The sequence below is a fragment of the Drosophila takahashii genome, chromosome X (genome assembly GCF_030179915.1).
Source record: "Drosophila takahashii strain IR98-3 E-12201 chromosome X, DtakHiC1v2, whole genome shotgun sequence".
In the NCBI taxonomy this organism is placed as follows: Eukaryota; Metazoa; Arthropoda; class Insecta; order Diptera; family Drosophilidae; genus Drosophila; species Drosophila takahashii.
The window spans coordinates 21,661,788-21,680,422 of NC_091683.1; the positions used below are offsets into that span (position 1 = coordinate 21,661,788).

At 38.3% G+C, this 18,635-nt stretch overlaps 2 protein-coding genes across 3 annotated transcripts; both read left to right on the plus strand.

Moving 5' to 3' along the window:
- Positions 1-10,309: 10,309 nt before the first annotated feature.
- On the plus strand, positions 10,310-14,138 carry Act5C (Actin 5C). Of its 2 annotated transcripts, none has more exons than XM_070218195.1 (2): positions 10,310-10,467; positions 12,320-14,138. In XM_070218195.1, the coding sequence occupies exon 2, from the start codon at positions 12,328-12,330 to the stop codon at positions 13,456-13,458; it is 1,131 nt and encodes a 376-aa protein (XP_070074296.1). In that variant the 5' UTR covers positions 10,310-10,467; positions 12,320-12,327; the 3' UTR covers positions 13,459-14,138. The 2 variants fall into 2 exon arrangements, with proteins under 2 accessions (XP_070074296.1, XP_017009086.1); XM_017153597.3 differs by lacking the exon at positions 10,310-10,467 and adding an exon at positions 11,411-11,552.
- Positions 14,139-15,452: 1,314 nt separating this feature from the next.
- Positions 15,453-18,533, plus strand: LOC108065583 (putative fatty acyl-CoA reductase CG5065). The gene is made up of 8 exons (XM_017153596.3): positions 15,453-15,635; positions 15,724-16,009; positions 16,473-16,709; positions 16,766-16,875; positions 16,934-17,307; positions 17,929-17,999; positions 18,068-18,193; positions 18,279-18,533. Exons 1-8 carry the CDS (start codon positions 15,581-15,583, stop codon positions 18,499-18,501), a joined length of 1,482 nt encoding a protein of 493 aa, XP_017009085.2. The 5' UTR covers positions 15,453-15,580; the 3' UTR covers positions 18,502-18,533.
- The last annotated feature ends 102 nt before the right edge of the window (positions 18,534-18,635 follow it).

Genomic DNA, 18,635 nt, shown 5'->3' on the forward strand with positions numbered 1-18,635 from the left:
TCGGTCAGGTGCCACTTTTTCTGACTCAGCCAACCCAACTTATTCCGGCTTATCGGCACACACTTACTATTATGTATTTATTTTCAGCGCAGCCCTATCAGCAATTTAGTTAATCGCTATTGAAATAAATACACAGTTTCACGCACTTATATATTTCATTATTATTTATTGGCTGTTGGTAAATGGTAATGGGCCTACGTGTCCGTCAGTAAAAATAGTGTTTATGGGCCTGATAACAGAGGCATTGGGCGCCAATGAAATTGTTTTCCAATCAACCCGCATGAGAGTGAAAAAAAAAATTATGAAAAAGGGATAAGGACCAAAAGATAATGGTATGAGCAATAAGTTGCAGGGTTTATTCAACTGATAATGCCAATTATTCGGGAGCTAAAAGAAATCATGCGGGAGAACAGACCAAAACCTGATAACTTAATCGCTTGGGAGAAAAACATCTTGAGAAACACAATTCTAAAGAAACCCGAATTTGATAAAACTTGGGGCTCCATATTAAGAATCACTTGACAAAAATGTATTTACCAAAACAAAACTGCGTTGTTTTTTAACTAATTTCGATAACAAGTTAGTTTATTTGTTTTAAGCAAGTTTCTTATGACTAAGTCTTCAAGATAAGAAATCTAGGAACAGGGTTTATTTTTATCTTTAACTGGAAACCAATGCAATATTGAACCTACAAGTATTACTCACTTGTTATTATAAGTTATTGTTAATATTGCTAATATTTATTTAATGCAAAACCTGTGCAATTACAGTCTTACAACAAACTGTGCAATAAACTCCAATCCCACACTTTTCATATAAATTCAAACCTCACCCCAACAAACCGGTTTTCAAAAGTTCTCCCAAGTTCATTAACAGAATGCATTACAGGTTGCTACTGAAATAACTCAAACATACAAGTTTTGAAACTTCTATAGCACTAAATAATGATATGATGTCTGAGTTATGATAGCTAGAATATTAAAATCTTTCTAGTAACCCTGAAAATTGTATAACTACTATTTTTATAAGATTACTTATGTTATGCTTATGCTGGATTATAAAATGGGCTCCTTGCATGTCGCACCCACTGGAAAGGGGCGGGTCTGGATTTAACTATCTGCTTGGCACGATCTAGGGCCTAAGTACCCCGAGCATTATGCGATTCGCGGGGCCTCACGCAATGCTTTCCGCTTTGCGCCCGGCTCAATCCGGATTCCGGCGGACTCCCGGGGGCGGGGCACTATATATCTGCCGGGGATCTGGGCGTGGTCGGTCCTGGATGCACACACGTGTGCCATTACACACCCACAGCAGAAAGAAGAAGCAAAGCTCACGTGTGCGCTTTTCAATTTGTGTAATTAGAGGTAGAAAGCGACGCAAAAAGAAATGGCATCTTTAGTTGAACTTTTCATTGTCCGCAATGTTTTCTATACCCTTTTCGGAAGATAAATATTATTAAAATAGAGTGAATGTTTAGAATTGCCTCGTAATTTTATTAATTATTTTCGTATCTTAGAAAAATCCAAACTATTGTAACTCTGTTGTTGGCAAACCAAATGTTATGAAACTTGGTAGCTTGATGTATTATACGTTTTCAAGGCATCATGTAAAGTTTGGAATAGAAAAAATCGATCTGTGAGGGTATTCCGCGCTTCGGTCCCTTCAACCTATTTTATTGTTTTTTTTTCCCCGTTTTGTTTAATTGACGTTGCTCTCACGCACACACATGCAACGCCCAGCTGATGGCAGTAGACCGCGACGGGCCAACCCTGCGAAAAGCAGAAGACAACAGAGGAAAATGTAGAACCCCGGCCACAGGAATGGGAATCGGAATTGGAATGGGAATGGAAATGGGAAGTGGGTGTGCGTCGATGTGGGCCTACAAACAATAATACATTGCACACTCGCCATATGTACACACAAAATACATACAAAATTTCATTAAAAACCACTATTAGGTTTTAGTTTTTGCAACCCACATTCTTTGTTTTCGATTTCGCTTTATACAGTGAGGGCTAACTAACTAAAACCAGTCCTAAATTATATGTATATTTCATAGAATGTTATAAGGAACAAATCTTAAAAATTTCATAGTTTTTAAATGAGAAAATCTTAGAACTTTAAAAGAACGTATGTTTTATTATTTATAAAGCAGAACCCACTGTAAATCCGAGCTTTGCGTAGTTACTTCACCATGCAAATATGTTGCTCTAACCTTATAAATGCAAGACGTCGACTGAGACTGAGACTGCGACTTCGACTGAGGTTGTTTTGGCCCTGTTTTGGACTACGCCAAAATTAATGTAACAAAATACTCTTAATTTATGTGCATAAATATATGGATAGCACGCAAAAATGGATCACATCACGACCATAGAGAGTTATTTTGGGAGTCTTACAGAATCCAGCAGGAAGTGGGCTTTTGAAATTAATTAATATCTTAACATAATCTTAATTAATAATATAGATATGAAATATTGCTTAAAAATCACTTAATGAAATTATGGAAGTTTTTTTTAGGAATACATAGGATTCCTCTTTTCCCAGCCCAACCTCACCACCTTTAATGCCTCTTTCCCACTGCTTTTGAAGTTCCGAAGACTGATTACAAATCTCTTTTTGCCTTTTTATCACAAATCACTTATTAAAATGATGCCATTTTTTATTAGGATTTTATAGAATTCCTTGTTTCCCAGCCCAACCTCACCACCTTTAATGCCTCGTCCCCACTGCTTCTGAAGTTCCGAAGACTGATTACAAGTCTCTTGCTGCCTCTGTAGACCTCGGCACCCACGTGAGACAGAGCGACGTGTGGTTTCGCTACTTTTTTGCCCACATTTCTTTCATTGCCAGCTCGAAACAGCTTTACTTGGCGCTAATCAGATGCGACAACAGCAACAAAAAGCACGAAAACCAGCTGCTGCAGCTGGATACAACAAAAATATATGTATATATATCTAAAGTCTCGCCAAAGCTGACGCCGCAATAAACAAGTCAAGAAAGCAACTAAAGAGTCGAAGGAGACAGGTGGAGAGATGCGAGGGGTCTGTCTTCCAGACTGAGCTATGTGGGTACAGTTGTGCTCGAAATGTTAGTGGCCTAACTTCAAAATAACCTTTTAGATATTTGAAATGGTTTTGGGATAGTACTTTTTAAAATATAAACCCATTTACAAAATAGAATCGTAAATTAAAATACATTATTTTTAAAATTTAAATTTGAAGTGTATTTATCAGGTCTTAAATCATTTTATTAACTATAAAAATTAATTTTATGAATATAAATTTTGTTAATATGTAAATATTGTAAAGCTTAGTATTAAGCACTATTATTTTGACCGTAGCTGTAGCTATGTCTTGCACCTTTCAGTCTGAGAGGCTGGCTCCCTGCTGCCCTCCCTATAGTAACACCAAATGGGTGTGAGTTTAGTGTAGTGTCTGTGTGTCTGGTAGCCCCCAACTAAATGACTCAATGAAAAACTTTTTTTCTTTCATCCTGCACAGTCAACTATTTTATTGATCAATTGCCATGAGACAGAGAACTATAAATACACTTTAATGTGCTTCCGAGAATTTACAGTTGAACTTGTGTAAGCTGAATCTTAAACTCAAAGATATAACTATTAACTATCTTAAAAATAGTGATACTGTATAAGAAAAAAAAGATTCTTTTTTAAAATATTTTAATATTCCAAAGTATTTTTTTTTTGCAGTTTAATTTAACCTTATTTCACTGTGGTAGAAAAGTTCAAGCCATTTAACCAGTTCACTGAAAGTTCACTTGCATATATTTTTATTAGCAGTAATTTGTTTTTATTTGCTATATGTTGACTCGAAAATCTTTAAAATGAACTGTGGAGAAAAGAGCTTATGTATATTCTTATTAGGGTTTATTTTTAGAATAAAATCTAATTTACAAAACTATAACATTTTAATATTATACTCCTAAAATTTAATATGAAAAATTATTTTCTTAAGCTGTACATTTTTTTATTGTTAGTAGCTAAGATCTAGTTTTTGTTTAGTGATCCTAAGACACCTTTTCTGTGTAGGCAGAGACAGCCAGACGGCAGCCACCCACTGGAATCGAGTGAAATCTGGCGAAAAGCACGCAAAAATCGCAACAAACGAAATGCCCAAATGAAATGCGAAATAATTCATATCTTTCACTTTCCCGGAGCGTCTGCAACTCGCACATTTTCCGACATTTTCAAACATTTTCGAAGCATTTTCCGACAGGTGGGCGTAATTGCGACTCTACGACAGGTGCAACAATGTCGGCAATGTAGTGCGATGGGCAATTAACGGAGCAATTAGCAGCAGTGTGGAATTCGGCGATTTAGCATTATTACATTAACATAAATTCGTGCTGGCATTTACAGTGGCTCCATCGCATAATCGGACACCTACTTTCATAAAATAAACATGCAAAAAAAATGAATAAAATGGTTTAAATTCGTCGTTTTTTTTGCTTTTACTTATACATAATGCTAATATCTTCCAAAAACATAAACAAAAATTACATATTTTCCACGAAAACACTTAGTTTTCCAACAAAAACAACAAAAAATCCGATTTTTAAGGTTCAACGAATAATCGGACACTCGCTAAATATGGTTATTTTTTATGGAACTTGCTGCAAACTTGGGGTTTTTGGCATTGAGATTACTTTGTAGTAGAAATTAAGAGAAGAAACCATCACTACACTGGAAAAAAAAGTTTAAATGGCTCCAAGGAAAGCCATTTTCTGTGAAACTTCGTCAGTTGATTGGAAAACTCAATTTCGAACTGAAAACTGTTCGGAAATTCACTGGATTGGTCGGAGAAGTCAAGTCTATTGTCCTGGACATTATAATGAGGTTCCGGGATACATTTTAATTTGACAATAGAGGCGGGGAAGGCCAATTCAAGATGTTAATGACGGCATAGTTCCAAAGTACCTTAAGATTTTAAAGGATAAAAAATATTTAAAAAATTATTTTTTAATGTTTCTTTCGTTGGTCTGAAAGTGCATTAAACAACCGACAAAATGATGTATCGTTTATAAAAATCGGTTCACAACTTACCTAAAAGATGGGTTCGAGAACATTCTTGTTAAGCTGAAAGCTTCGTTTTTATTGAAATTTGTATGGAAATCGTGCTTTTTGACCAAGCAGTTATTGGTTTGGTTATAGTTTGGTCCATTTTTTAGGTAAGTTGTGAACCGATTTTTATAAACGATACATCATTTTGTCGGTTGTTTAATGCACTTTCAGACCAACGAAAGAAACATTAAAAAATAATTTTTTAAATATTTTTTATCCTTTAAAATCTTAAGGTACTTTGGAACTATGCCGTCATTAACATCTTGAATTGGCCTTTCCCGCCTCTATTGTCATCTTAAAATGTATCCCGGAACCTCATTATAATGTCCAGGACAATAGACTTGACTTCTCCGACCAATCCAGTGAATTTCCGAACAGTTTTCAGTTCGAAATTGAGTTTTCCAATCAACTGACGAAGTTTCACAGAAAATGGCTTTCCTTGGAGCCATTTAAACTTTTTTTTTCCAGTGTAGTGATGGTTTCTTCTCTTAATTTCTACTACAAAGTAATCTCAATGCCAAAAACCCCAAGTTTGCAGCAAGTTCCATAAAAAATAACCATATTTAGCGAGTGTCCGATTATTCGTTGAACCTTAAAAATCGGATTTTTTGTTGTTTTTGTTGGAAAACTAAGTGTTTTCGTGGAAAATATGTAATTTTTGTTTATGTTTTTGGAAGATATTAGCATTATGTATAAGTAAAAGCAAAAAAAACGACGAATTTAAACCATTTTATTCATTTTTTTTGCATGTTTATTTTATGAAAGTAGGTGTCCGATTATGCGATGGAGCCACTGTATATCACGGATCGCGCGAAAGTAAGCACGATTAACTCCGAATCTTGCTCTATACTTGCGTCTTGATTATTTTACAGCACTCCATGGAGATTTCTTTTGGAGCAAATGATGTTTTTATGGCAACAGCAGAGGCCAGAATATTAGCAGCTAATCAACTAAATAGATAGAATATACGATATTATTATCAACAGAAATAATACATATTAATCTTAAAACTTAAATGACATTTTACGAGCACAGTCCAAAAATATATGAATTTAAGTAATAAAAGAACTAATTTAAAAATATAAAAATAAAACAGAAATTTCTTTAATTTTTATTAAAAAATTTTTAGGGCTTTTGTTATTATCTCAATTCCAACTGAGTATATCGTGGAACCAAAAAATCGGTTAAATCAGTTATGGTTTCAATTTAAATGATACATTTTTGGTCAGAGCTGTCGTCTAATCCTCTGCTGAGATTTCTTCAAACGTTTTTTCGCCTTTTTAGCCAAACTAACCGTCCATGGCCTTGGGCTTTCGGGTGCTTAACTCCCCCGACTACTTGAAACTTGAAACGCACGATCCAAACTCGCATCCCCTCACTTTTCCCATCGTGTCTGTGCACGCAAACTAATTAAGACGGCAATTAATGGCTGTATTTTTTTTTCAATTGCGTTGCGATGCCGAAATGGCCAAAAACGCCGGAGTGAAAATGTATTTGCAACTTCGGGATGACCAAAAGCGGTTAACTGCAATGCCAGCTGGGTAAAATAAAGAAAAACATCCAAATAAACTAACAAGAAAGCCGGTGGTAGGGGGGGTGGCAATGGCAACCCTGGCAGTGCGTGCATGATGTTAATGGCAACCACGATGGAAATTAATGGAAATGAAAGAAAACAAATTAATTGCGAAAAATTTACGAAAATTTTCACATTCAATGACCTTGACAATGGCTTTGGCCCAAGTCGCTTAACTTGTTTATTTTATTTATGTTTATTTTTTTGCGTTTATGTGTGTGAGTGTAGAAAACGTGACGAGTTACGTACTTTTGGAGAAAGGTCGTTGATCATGGCTACGCTACAATGTGTTGCTGTTTTGTATCTTTTTGTTTTATAGCGGTTTCAAAGTCAACATCAACGCGCTGTTTTTGGCCATTTAAGTATTTCTAGTTTCAATACCCCCCCTTGCGATCTCTATCTCAACGATCGATCCAACGTAACCTCAGTGGCGCAAGGTTAATAATGCCAAAGCCAAAGCCCAAATCCAAAGCCATTGGCCCGGGGAAATTTCTTCGATTTTTTCCGTCGCCTTGCCAAAATATAATCAAACAAAAAACAGTCGAGCAACGAACTTGAGAAAAGCAAATAAGGCCAAAGCTGGAATTTAAGATCTTGGTAGAGAATTGTTCAAGAAAACCTAGTTTTTTTCAAAAAGAAAGATCAAAAACTAACTAACTAAAAAAAAATAATAAATTCTATGATTTTTTAAGGTTAAAAAACAGAAATATCTTTATAAGAACTTTTCTTCATCTCACGATTTTTCCAGATCTTGTTACCCTGTTATGTGGCCCACAAAGAAACCAAGACACGTTTTATGGCAATTAAAGCTGGCTGATCAACGCTAAATACCAAATACATAATGAATACATTCAAGAAAGAAATGATGATCTTCGGGCGGAGAAGGAGAACTAGTTGATGGCGATGGGGCTCTCGACAATCCAATGCCAACTGACCATATTCGGAGCAATTTAAAGCCAATTTTCATCGTCTATCGGTTTGCAATGGCTCCATTCTTGGCTATATGCTTTAAACCGTTAGCCGGGGCAATTTTCAAAGACCCGTCTGCAAGATAAGATTGTGTCACTCGCTATCTCTCTTTTTTCGTTGAAGAAAATCAAGAAAGAGAAGAAGAAGAGGAAGAGGAGGCCGCTTGGGGAATGTGGAATTTCGCGATGACGTCGGCGAATATTTTGGACACAAAACCATGAGAATAACTTCAAGACTTTTATACGAGTTTCTGTGACTGGAATTTTCTATAGAACTTAAATTGTCTTTTTAGAATTTCGTCATCAACTATATGTTCAGATAGCATTTTGTACATTTTTCAAGAACTCGTTCTTTAAGTTAAGAAGAAAATATACATAAATATTATATTAAATTTTCTAACCGAATATTTAATATTTGTCTAAATACATTTTTTTAGAAACCCAGATATAACATTTATTTTAAAGATTTCTTGTGTTGTCTGTATTTTGTTGATCACACCCTTTTTGGTCATGCTCGAATTTCTGAATATTTCTCCGAACAGAGTGCATGTGCAATTGTTTTTTTGAAATATTTGCAAAATTTTGCAACCCAGGCTCTCCTCTTTGATTTCAGTTTCTTGGCTTGACCGAAAAGCAAAATAAAGCCAAAAAAGCGAGATGGCAATACCAAATGCGGCAAAAGAGGATGACGGACGGGGGGAGGGGAGGAAGGCGGGAGGGAGGATGGGAAGCAGTGGAGGGAGAGGGCGGGGCGGCGCGGAGGGTTGTGGCTGGGCGCGACGTCACCGACGTTGGAGCCACTCCTTTGACCATGTGTGCGTGTGTGTATTCAAGTCGGGCGGCGTGTGTCTGTGTGCGTTTGTTGTTTTCTTTTTATGCTGCGCTCTCTCTAGCGCCATCTCGCTCCCGCCTTAGCATAGCTTATCGCACCGTATGTTGCCGTTTCCTTTTATGCGTCATTTTGGCTCGAAATAGGCAATTATTTAAACAAAGATTAGTCAACAAAAACGCGCAAATAAATACACAAGTCTACGTATTGTTACTTATTGCCATGTGTGTGCACATCCAGCAATAGCTACAACAACAATAAGTGGCTTTCCCTCTTTCACTTTTTTTGTTTTTTGCAAGCCCAGTGTGAGCGAGACGGCACGACGACGACCGGCAAACGCGAAATACTGTGAAAAATCAGCCAAATTCTGGCAAAAAATATCAATTCGCCCGATAGGAATGCATTTGCAATAACAATTGCGCTATTTGTATATTGTTTATGCCGTGGTTCTGCTCGGCTGTAAAAAAAAACTCGTATTAAACAAAATCGAGAGAGAACCGGGGCTTATCATTAACAACAACAACAAGAGTGCACTGAGTCACAGCCTCTGGAAAAATGCCGCAAGCCAGAGAGAGAGAGCAAGAGCAAGAGAGCAGCTTACAAAGTTGTATGTGTGTTTGTGTGTTGCGCAAACGCATAGTGTGCACTGAAAAATTCAGTTTAGTTTGAAATAATACAAAATATTATTAAGAACTATCTTTATGTTTTCGAAAAATAATTTGAATTTGTCTTCTTTGGAAACTCTAGAATATAATACAAAAAACTAATTTGTATTTATTATTTTAGTTGAAGATTTTTTGTTGTTATGTGTCTTATTTATTGATATTGTTTTAATTAATTAGGTAATTAATATATTACATAAGGTTTATTGTATTTATTTGTACTTAATTTATTTGTAATTAGTATAAATATCTGATACACAAAACAAAAATGTTTTGGAAAATAAAAATTGATATCGGACTTTTTCTTTCTGTGTACTCTTCTCTTGTCTGGCAGCTGTTTCGCCGTTATGGTTCAAAACCGGCTTGCGGCTAGTGGGTAGATTTTCGACGGCTACCGAATACCCTTCACGAAAATGTGCAACAGCTTGAAAAAGGGTGTTTTGGGCAAAACAACAACAAAAGACAATAGGTCTTGTTATATGCTAATTTTCTTGATTGAATGCGCTGGACGTTTGAAATACAATACATTATAAAATACTTTAATTGATTAATTCCATTGATTGATATTACATTTCTTTGGGAAACCAATTTGGCTTTTATTCCCATGTACTCCTATTTATTTCCTATTGGAAATCAATGCATTTTGTTAAATATTTTTATTCACAGAGTCAATAAGATATACCCGAACATTCTAATCTAATGTAAATATTATTAGGAATATTGTGAGTATCGTGAAAAGATTAGTTTCTTTTAAAATTCCCAGTAAATTACTAATAAGATGTGTATTACTTGACCGCAAAAGTTGTATTATTTTGGAGGAATATAATGACTAGTTATAAAAAAATTCGCCAAAGTATTGTGACCATCGAGTAATTCTCCATAACATAAAGATAACGTGTATCGAATATGAGTAACGGCGCCCCATTAAAACGAATCTGAATCACATGCCAGTGGCCAAAGGCAAAAACCCCGACCGAACTGATAGGACTCTTGAAAACTACACTATACAATGCGATATAGACACACACACCCAGTTGCTCCGGAGCGCGAAGGAAATTCTCCGAAAACGAAAACCGAATCGGCGAACAATTCATACCCATATATGGTAAAAGTTTGGGACTTGGCTCGAGAGCGGAGAGCAGTGCCACTGATAAGGTTTAGCTCTAAGCGGGCTTTATAAAACGGGCGGCGGGACCAGTTTTCATATCACTACCGTTTGAGTTCTTGTGCTGTGTGGATACTCCTCCCGACACAAAGCCGCTCCATCAGCCAGCAGTCGTCTAATCCAGAGACACCAAACCGAAAGACTTAATTTATATTTATTTAATTAATTTTAATAAAACACACCAAATGTAAGTATCCCCAGCCCGCAAACCCGCAAAACCACAAACAATTCGACAAAAGCCGCGGAAAATGTGTGATTTTTTTGTAAACAAATAATTTTTTTATGTGCCAGTGCTAAAAGTGATCCGAAAAATGATAGCCATGAGCTAAAGAGTTATCGTATTGACCAAAACTCCAAAAAAAAGTTTGGCCCCAAAATTGTAAATAAAAATTACAATACCATAACTCGAAAATCATCAAAATTAAAAGGTTTACTGGCTACAAAAACCAGAGTTTCAAATGCCTTAACTCAGGATATACAAAAAGATATAATATAACAGCAGCTAAGAACCAAGATTCAGGATGTAAAAAAGTTATAATAATTAAAAAATTAGGATATACCAAAAAGTGCCAAGAACACCCTGAAAAACGCAAGATCATTGGGTTTCCAATAAGACCCCCATTTATTATGTGGGTGTGTCACGATTTCACCCAAAGATATGCCAAATTTCGAATTTGCAATTCAATTCGCCAACACTTTCTTTTTTTCCCACGCCCCAAGAAACCAGATCGTCTATATGTCTATTCGATGCCACCAATATATAAATATATATGTATGTATATGCATGCAACTAGATCAGGTTCTTGAAACTAGTGACGTAGGCAGCCGTTTCGGCTTAAGCAGAAATTTTTGCCGGTTTTTCAAAGTCGTTGTCGCAAAAATGGAGAAAACCTTCAATCGTACATATATAGCCTGTAGTTTGAGTGTGTGTGTGTGTGAGAGAGCGAAAGCCAGACGATTTGCTTTTCGCCCCGAAACATGACCATATATGGTCACAAAAGTTGGCCGCCGCAACTCAACACACCAGCGCTCTCTGTCGCACGCATGCGACCCAAGGCGGGAGCGAGCGAAAGGGAGATAGCGAGCGCCGCCGACGCCGACGCGGGCAGCGATTGAAAACGCAGTTACTGGCATTCAACATTCACCACCGACTTCCAGCCGACTGTCGGTTCATTCCGTTCATTCCTCTCAAACCGTGCGGTCGCTCAGCTCAGCTCGCCCCTTGAGTTTACAGTAGTTTTCACGCCTGAATTTGTTTAATCGAACAAAAAGGTAAAGTTTTGGGTTTTCGCGTTGAGTGTTTTCCTTTTGTGGAGTGATAGTTTTTTTTTTTAATTTTATGTTTTAAGAAAAGTTTTGGCAGCCGCCATTTTAAGGGCGAATACACGCATACACACCCGTGCATTTACAAAGCTGTGCTCTCTTTGGCGGCTCTCTTTTGCACCGGCATTCGTTAAGTGCCGTCTAGAAGTTTCTCCCCTCCTTTTTGAACTTTTCATATTGCGGTTTTTTCGGGGTGGGGCTTTTCTTCCTCTCTTTCATTCTTTTTTTTTTTAACGGTTTTAAAATATTTTCAATACGAAATAAAGTTTGATAAAATAAAAGTAAATTATTTAACATTTCAGTTAGTGCAGAAAGTATTCTAAAAATTTAACAATTTTGTAGAATTTTTTCATATTTTAAATCACTATTTCGCCACTTAAAGACTACGAATTTTTTCATATTTAAAATTTTATTTTGTGGTTTCAAATGATCCCCAATTATTTTAAAAGTGCTTATTCACACAGCTTTTTTCCAATTTTAAACTTAAAATTAAAATAATTATATTTGAAAACTTAAAAGTTTTGGAATTTTTTCGTATTTAAAATATTATTTTGTGGTTTCAAATTATCCCCAATTATAAGTAGATTATTTAAAAAAAAAAAGTTTTACACTGGTAGACCAAAAAATCACACAAATGCCCAGCTTTTTTCCAATTTTCAACTCAAAACCCTCCAAAGATACTAAAGACTAATGATCCCCTATCTTTTCCCTTGCAGCTTACAAAATGTGTGACGAAGAAGTTGCTGCTCTGGTTGTCGACAACGGCTCTGGCATGTGCAAGGCCGGTTTCGCCGGAGACGATGCGCCCCGCGCCGTCTTCCCCTCGATTGTGGGCCGTCCCCGTCACCAGGGCGTCATGGTCGGCATGGGCCAGAAGGACTCGTATGTGGGTGATGAGGCGCAGAGCAAGCGTGGTATCCTCACCCTGAAGTACCCCATTGAGCACGGAATCGTGACCAACTGGGACGATATGGAGAAGATCTGGCACCACACCTTCTACAACGAGCTGCGTGTGGCCCCCGAGGAGCACCCCGTGCTGCTGACCGAGGCCCCGCTGAACCCCAAGGCCAACCGCGAGAAGATGACACAGATCATGTTCGAGACCTTCAACACACCCGCCATGTATGTGGCCATCCAGGCCGTGCTCTCGCTGTACGCCTCCGGTCGTACCACCGGTATCGTGCTGGACTCCGGCGATGGTGTCTCCCACACCGTGCCCATCTACGAGGGCTACGCCCTGCCCCATGCCATCCTGCGTCTGGATCTGGCCGGTCGCGATCTGACCGACTACCTGATGAAGATCCTGACCGAGCGCGGCTACTCCTTCACCACCACCGCTGAGCGTGAGATTGTCCGTGACATCAAGGAGAAGCTGTGCTATGTGGCTTTGGACTTTGAGCAGGAGATGGCCACCGCTGCCAGCAGCTCGTCGTTGGAGAAGTCCTACGAACTTCCCGACGGACAGGTGATCACCATCGGCAACGAGCGTTTCCGTTGCCCCGAGGCCCTGTTCCAGCCCTCGTTCCTGGGAATGGAGGCGTGCGGCATCCACGAGACCACCTACAACTCGATCATGAAGTGCGATGTGGATATCCGTAAGGATCTGTATGCCAACACCGTGCTGTCCGGTGGCACCACCATGTACCCCGGCATCGCCGACCGCATGCAGAAGGAGATCACCGCCCTGGCCCCGTCGACCATGAAGATCAAGATCATTGCCCCGCCAGAGCGCAAGTACTCTGTCTGGATCGGTGGCTCCATCCTGGCCTCCCTGTCGACCTTCCAGCAGATGTGGATCTCCAAGCAGGAGTACGACGAGTCTGGCCCCTCCATTGTGCACCGCAAGTGCTTCTAAGAAGGATCAGCAGGAGGAGAAGGAGGAAAGGGAGGAGGATCGGGATCAAGATCTTCTTGATTCTGTAGAAGGAGGAGGAGGAGAAGAAGGAGACGTCGAGGAAGCAGCAGCGAAAGTGCAAGTGCGAGTGGTGGAAGTTTGGAGTGCAGCACAACAACAACAACAAGATCAACACCAACAACAACAAGATGAAAAGAGCGGAACCACCTGCACACCATCATCATTATCATCATCGTTTTTTGGGCGCGTGTTGTGTGGTTCCAGCATATTAATTTAATTAATTTATTCCACTTGAGATATGATATGATATACTATGTATTTTTTGTTTTTTTTTTTATTTGTAAACCTTTAATATAACAAACTACGAAAAGAAAACAAAAATGATAATAAGCGAAAAAGCATATTCTGCCATTCCACCACACAAACACACACATACCAACAACAACAACACACGCACACCCACACTCACACACACACTTACACTTGCGGCATGACAAGGACATCAAGATGAAGAAGAAGATATTCCCCAAAGCGTAAAAAGAACACACACACATTGCAAAACACAAACAACACACTAGCGTTTTGTACAATTCGTCAGCAACCTTATGTATTATTTTTTAATTATGATGTAATTATAAACAAAGTGAAACAAAAATATGAAAACAAAAAGGAAAATCAAACTGTCTTCTCTTTCCCCCCCGCTCTCTTTCTCTTGCTCTCTGCTGCTCTCCTCGTCCTCCCTCTCACTCTTTCTCTCTCGCTCTCTCTTTGCCTCCCACTTTTTTGCCGGCCGGCAAAAATCACCCACACACACTCACTCACACACACTTGGCTGCAGTTTCGCGTGCGATATTCACACACATTCAAGCATACAAGCATATGTATTTTTTTTGATTTGTACACTTTTCTAATTGCATGCGTATCGAATGATAAGTTTACGCCTGAAAATGTTAATTAAAATGTGAAAATGCAACTGAAAAAAAGAAATGAAACAACTACAAGCGAACTATGTGGTATATGTATGTATGTATTTGTCAGGTACCGTTATTTTATTACAACGGTAGCTTTGGGGGAGAGGGAGATGGCGAGAGGTGGGTCGTTGAACTGATGCTGTGCAGATCACTCTGCTGTCTCGCTCGCGCGCACGCGCACGCATGCTAATGACGCGATTAAAGTGCCGTTTTAAGTGGCCAAGATCCAAATAAAAGCCAAGATAATAAGGCAAACACGCTAACACAAATCGCTGGCATAGTTTTATCAGCCACTTGTGGCCAAAAGAAGCGGCTCCAGTCGCCGTTTATCCGGTTTTTCCCCAACCGTTTTCCATTCATGGGGCCAAAGAAAAGGAGCACCCATCTCTCTGTCTTTGTCTAACGCACACAGGCCATCAGTACACTGGAAGAAATGGTAACAAGTGATCGTAAGGCTTGGAAGTTTAAAATCTTATGATTTATTTTAAATAAATTTATTTTTTCAAGTGTAGCTATGTATGGGCTCTGCTTGATTTGGCGCTCGGGTGCTACGGTAAAAGTTATCTTCTTGTGCTTTCTCCTTTGATTCTTGGGGTTCAACGGTTCCGTTTTTGTTGATCTCGTTCTTCTTCTTGTTCTCTTTCTAGCTGTTCTCCTTAGTTTTTTTTTTCGCAGCGGATTTCGTAGACACCTTGAGCGTTTTAATATAGTTATAGTTCGAATAATCCAAGATATTCGAATAAAAGATACCTATTAAACATCTTCTTCAAGAAAAAACAAATCAGTTTTTATTATATTATCCTATAGAAATATTATTTATTTTCGACTAAAATAAGCTATTAAAAGATACGATTGTTTGAAAGGACTGAATAAAGATTTTTAATTTTGAAATATATTTCAAATTTTTGGTTCCCCGAAAAGGTTTTAAAACACCTGCCGTTTACTGGGTATCGCACACGCTTACAAAGTAAGCCTATTCCTGAATATTCAGCAATGTGATCCCTTTTAGCCAAAGGTCAGAGGCGTGAGTGGCCGGATTTAAATATCCGCGCCTTGGGTCCGCCGTACTTCGCACAGAACCTCTTGGAACAGCGAAACGTGCGGAGTGGTATACGATATACGATACAGGAAACCCAAAAAACCGAATCACAATGACAATATCGGAAGCTTTTAAGGATCAGGAGATCTTTGTCACAGGCGCCTCGGGTGGGTATCATTTCGAAAAATAGTTTTTGAAAATTAGTTGTAGGTATACCTAAAATTTTTAAGTTTTTCATCTATATTTTATTTTTAGGCTTTGTGGGCAAGGCCCTGATCGAAAAGCTATTGCGCTCCTGTCCAAAACTGGGCCGGATTTACGTGCTGATGCGGCCCAAAAAGGGGCATTCCATTGAGGAGCGACTGCAGCTTCAGTGGGAGACGAGGCTTTACGAACGCCTGCGAAGGGAACAGCCCGATGCCCGATCCAAATTGGTGCCCATAGCCGGGGACGTGGAGCAGTTGGGCCTGGGAATTAGTAAAGCCGATCTTCAGCGGCTGCGTAATGTGAACATTGTCTATCACTCGGCAGCCAGTGTGCGGTAAGAGTATAATCTAGAGATTTTTGAAGGATTGCGATACCAACAAATATAAAACTACACCCAAAAAAATCGATATGAAACCTAGATCGATTTTACATTATTTAAGATCAATTTTAATTTGATTTGTGGCCAGGTAAATTTGACCTTGTCGAAGAGAGTATTTCATGTAAAAACGATATGGGTTTTGCATGACCTGAAATTTGAATGGCCATATTGATTTTACGGGATTTTACGGGTCTTACCTACCAATATCACACACATTTTATGTTAAATCGGACATTTTTAGAGTATAATTTTTTTTTTTACATTTTAGCTTATTGTTTTTATTGTTTTGTATTGTTTTAATGATCTTTTAATATTTTTTTATATATGTATTAGGAATTTTGAAACTGAAAACATGTATTTTTATTATTTCACATGAAATCAACTTAACTTAATACTTTTTCCATATTTCTCTTCATAGTTTCGATGATGCCTTGCGCACCGCCATTCTCTTGAATACCCGTGGCACCCACGAACTGGTCAAGTTGGCCTTGGAGTGGCGCAAACTCAAGGCCTTCGTCCATGTGTCCACCACGTACTCGAATCCTGGAGTTTTGGAGGTGGAGGAACGTGTCTATCCGCCGCTGGCCGATTGGCGTACCACCATCAAATTGGCGGAGACCTATGACGAGGAGATTCTCAATATCTTTAATCTCAAGTGAGTAAATGGGTTTAATAAATATAAGGAATTTGAATCTTATATCTATTTTGCAGATACGGAAATTTCCAGCCGAATACGTACACCTTTACCAAAAGTCTGGCCGAACAGGTGGCTAATGATTACAGGGATAAGCTGCCCATCTTCATCTTCAGGCCTTCAATTGGTAAGATTATTTAAGATCTATAAAAATGTTATAATAATATAATATACATGACAAACAGTGGTCTCTACGATTGAGGAACCCATGCCCGGCTGGGCGGACAACTTTAATGGACCCACTGGACTTTTGGTGGCCTGCGGCGTGGGAATTCTCCGCTCCCAAAATTGTGATCCCAATATTGTGGCTGATTTCGTGCCCGCCGATATTGTGGCCCGCACTTTGATCACTTCGGTGTACAAATTTATGGGTGAAAAATCGAAATCAAAAGCTAAGGAACTGTACGTGGTTAACTGTGCCACGGCGAATATTGCGCCGATTACCATGGGCGAGGTGATCGAGATTGGGAAGACGTTTATAAGGAAGAATCCCTTCGAGAAGACTCTTTGGCTGCCCGGCGGTGGAATGACAACCTGTCCGGTTCTTCACTTTGTGAGGGTGAGTTTTCTGGGGTCCATATAGTAAATTCTAGTATTTATAATTTCGAAAGGTATCCTATATCATAGGTCCTAAATGGGAAATATTATACCATACGACTGTATCAACCATTTTATATAACGGAAATGAAAATAGTTAATATTGAAATCCAATATTATCTTCAGTTTTTGGTGTCCATTGATCAATATATTTAATTCAAATTATCATTTTATATAATGAAAATTAACCAAAATCTTGGCTCCCATAGATACATATAGTAAATTTCAGTATTATAATTTGGAAAAGTATTTTATATCATAGGTCCCAAATGAGAAATATCATATCTTATGATGGTTTCAATACCATTTTGTATAATGGAAAACAATATTATCTTGAGTTTCGGGAATTTATAAAGTAAATTCCATTATTATCATATAGATTTTATTTTTTTTTATATATCCATAGATTTGTGTAGTAAATTCCATTCCTATAATTTTGAAAAGTATAATATATCATAGAGAAATATCATATCATACGATTGTATCATTAAAATGTTTTTATATTTCGAAAAGCAATGTTTTCTTTTAAAATGTTTGGTGTTTGTATTTGTTAGTTATTTATTTAAATTCAATATATTTCCAGTTCTGCACCATGCACCTTCTGATGGCTGTCGTTGTGGACACACTGCTCCGTCTCTATAATGAAAAGCCCTTGTGAGTGGAAATGGGATTTGGGGAGGAAGTCTAATATATGTGTGTAATTTCCTTTAATTATTTTCCAGCCTCATGAAGCTGCAGCGTCGGATTTTCGCCGCCTTTAGTGCCTTGCAAGTGTTTGCCATGACCGAGTGGCATTTTCAGAATGACAATTTCCGAGCATTGCACGATATAGTTCCGGCCAATGAAGTGTGAGTCCTTTTTAGGAAAAACATTAAACAACATTTTAAGTTTGCAGGCATTTTAAATGGTATAATAAATTGTATTTTTTTTCAGTTCGACCTTTGGCTTCATGCAGCACGCAAAAATCAATTATACGGAGTTTTTCCAGCACGGAATTCGGGGTGCCAAGGAGTTCCTCCTGAAGGAGAGTCCCGAGAGCAGCAGTGCCGCCCGATTCCGCGTAAAGATCTTCTACGTTCTCGACTTTTTGTGCCGCGGCATCGTCTATAGCTTTTTGCTGCGCCTGATATTCCGATTTTTAGTCAGCCTGTGGTAGCGCAACATTAAAAATAGTTTAACACTCTGGCATTGGTTTAATTCTGTTTATTTAAAGGAATTTACTTGTTAATTTACAATTAAATATGAATCAGAATTTTATAAGGTTGCATTTTGAATTTCCCGCCTGCTAGT

Excerpts from the sequence above, each read along its gene's own strand:
- Act5C (XM_070218195.1), top strand. The coding sequence starts at position 12,328 with ATGTGTGACGAAGAAGTTGCTGCTCTGGTTGTCGACAACGGCTCTGGC.
- LOC108065583 (XM_017153596.3), top strand. The coding sequence starts at position 15,581 with ATGACAATATCGGAAGCTTTTAAGGATCAGGAGATCTTTGTCACAGGC. Across the intron at positions 15,636-15,723 it reads CTTTGTCACAGGCGCCTCGG|GCTTTGTGGGCAAGGCCCTG; the intron begins GTGGGTATCATT and ends TTTTATTTTTAG. Across the intron at positions 16,010-16,472 it reads CACTCGGCAGCCAGTGTGCG|TTTCGATGATGCCTTGCGCA; the intron begins GTAAGAGTATAA and ends TTCTCTTCATAG.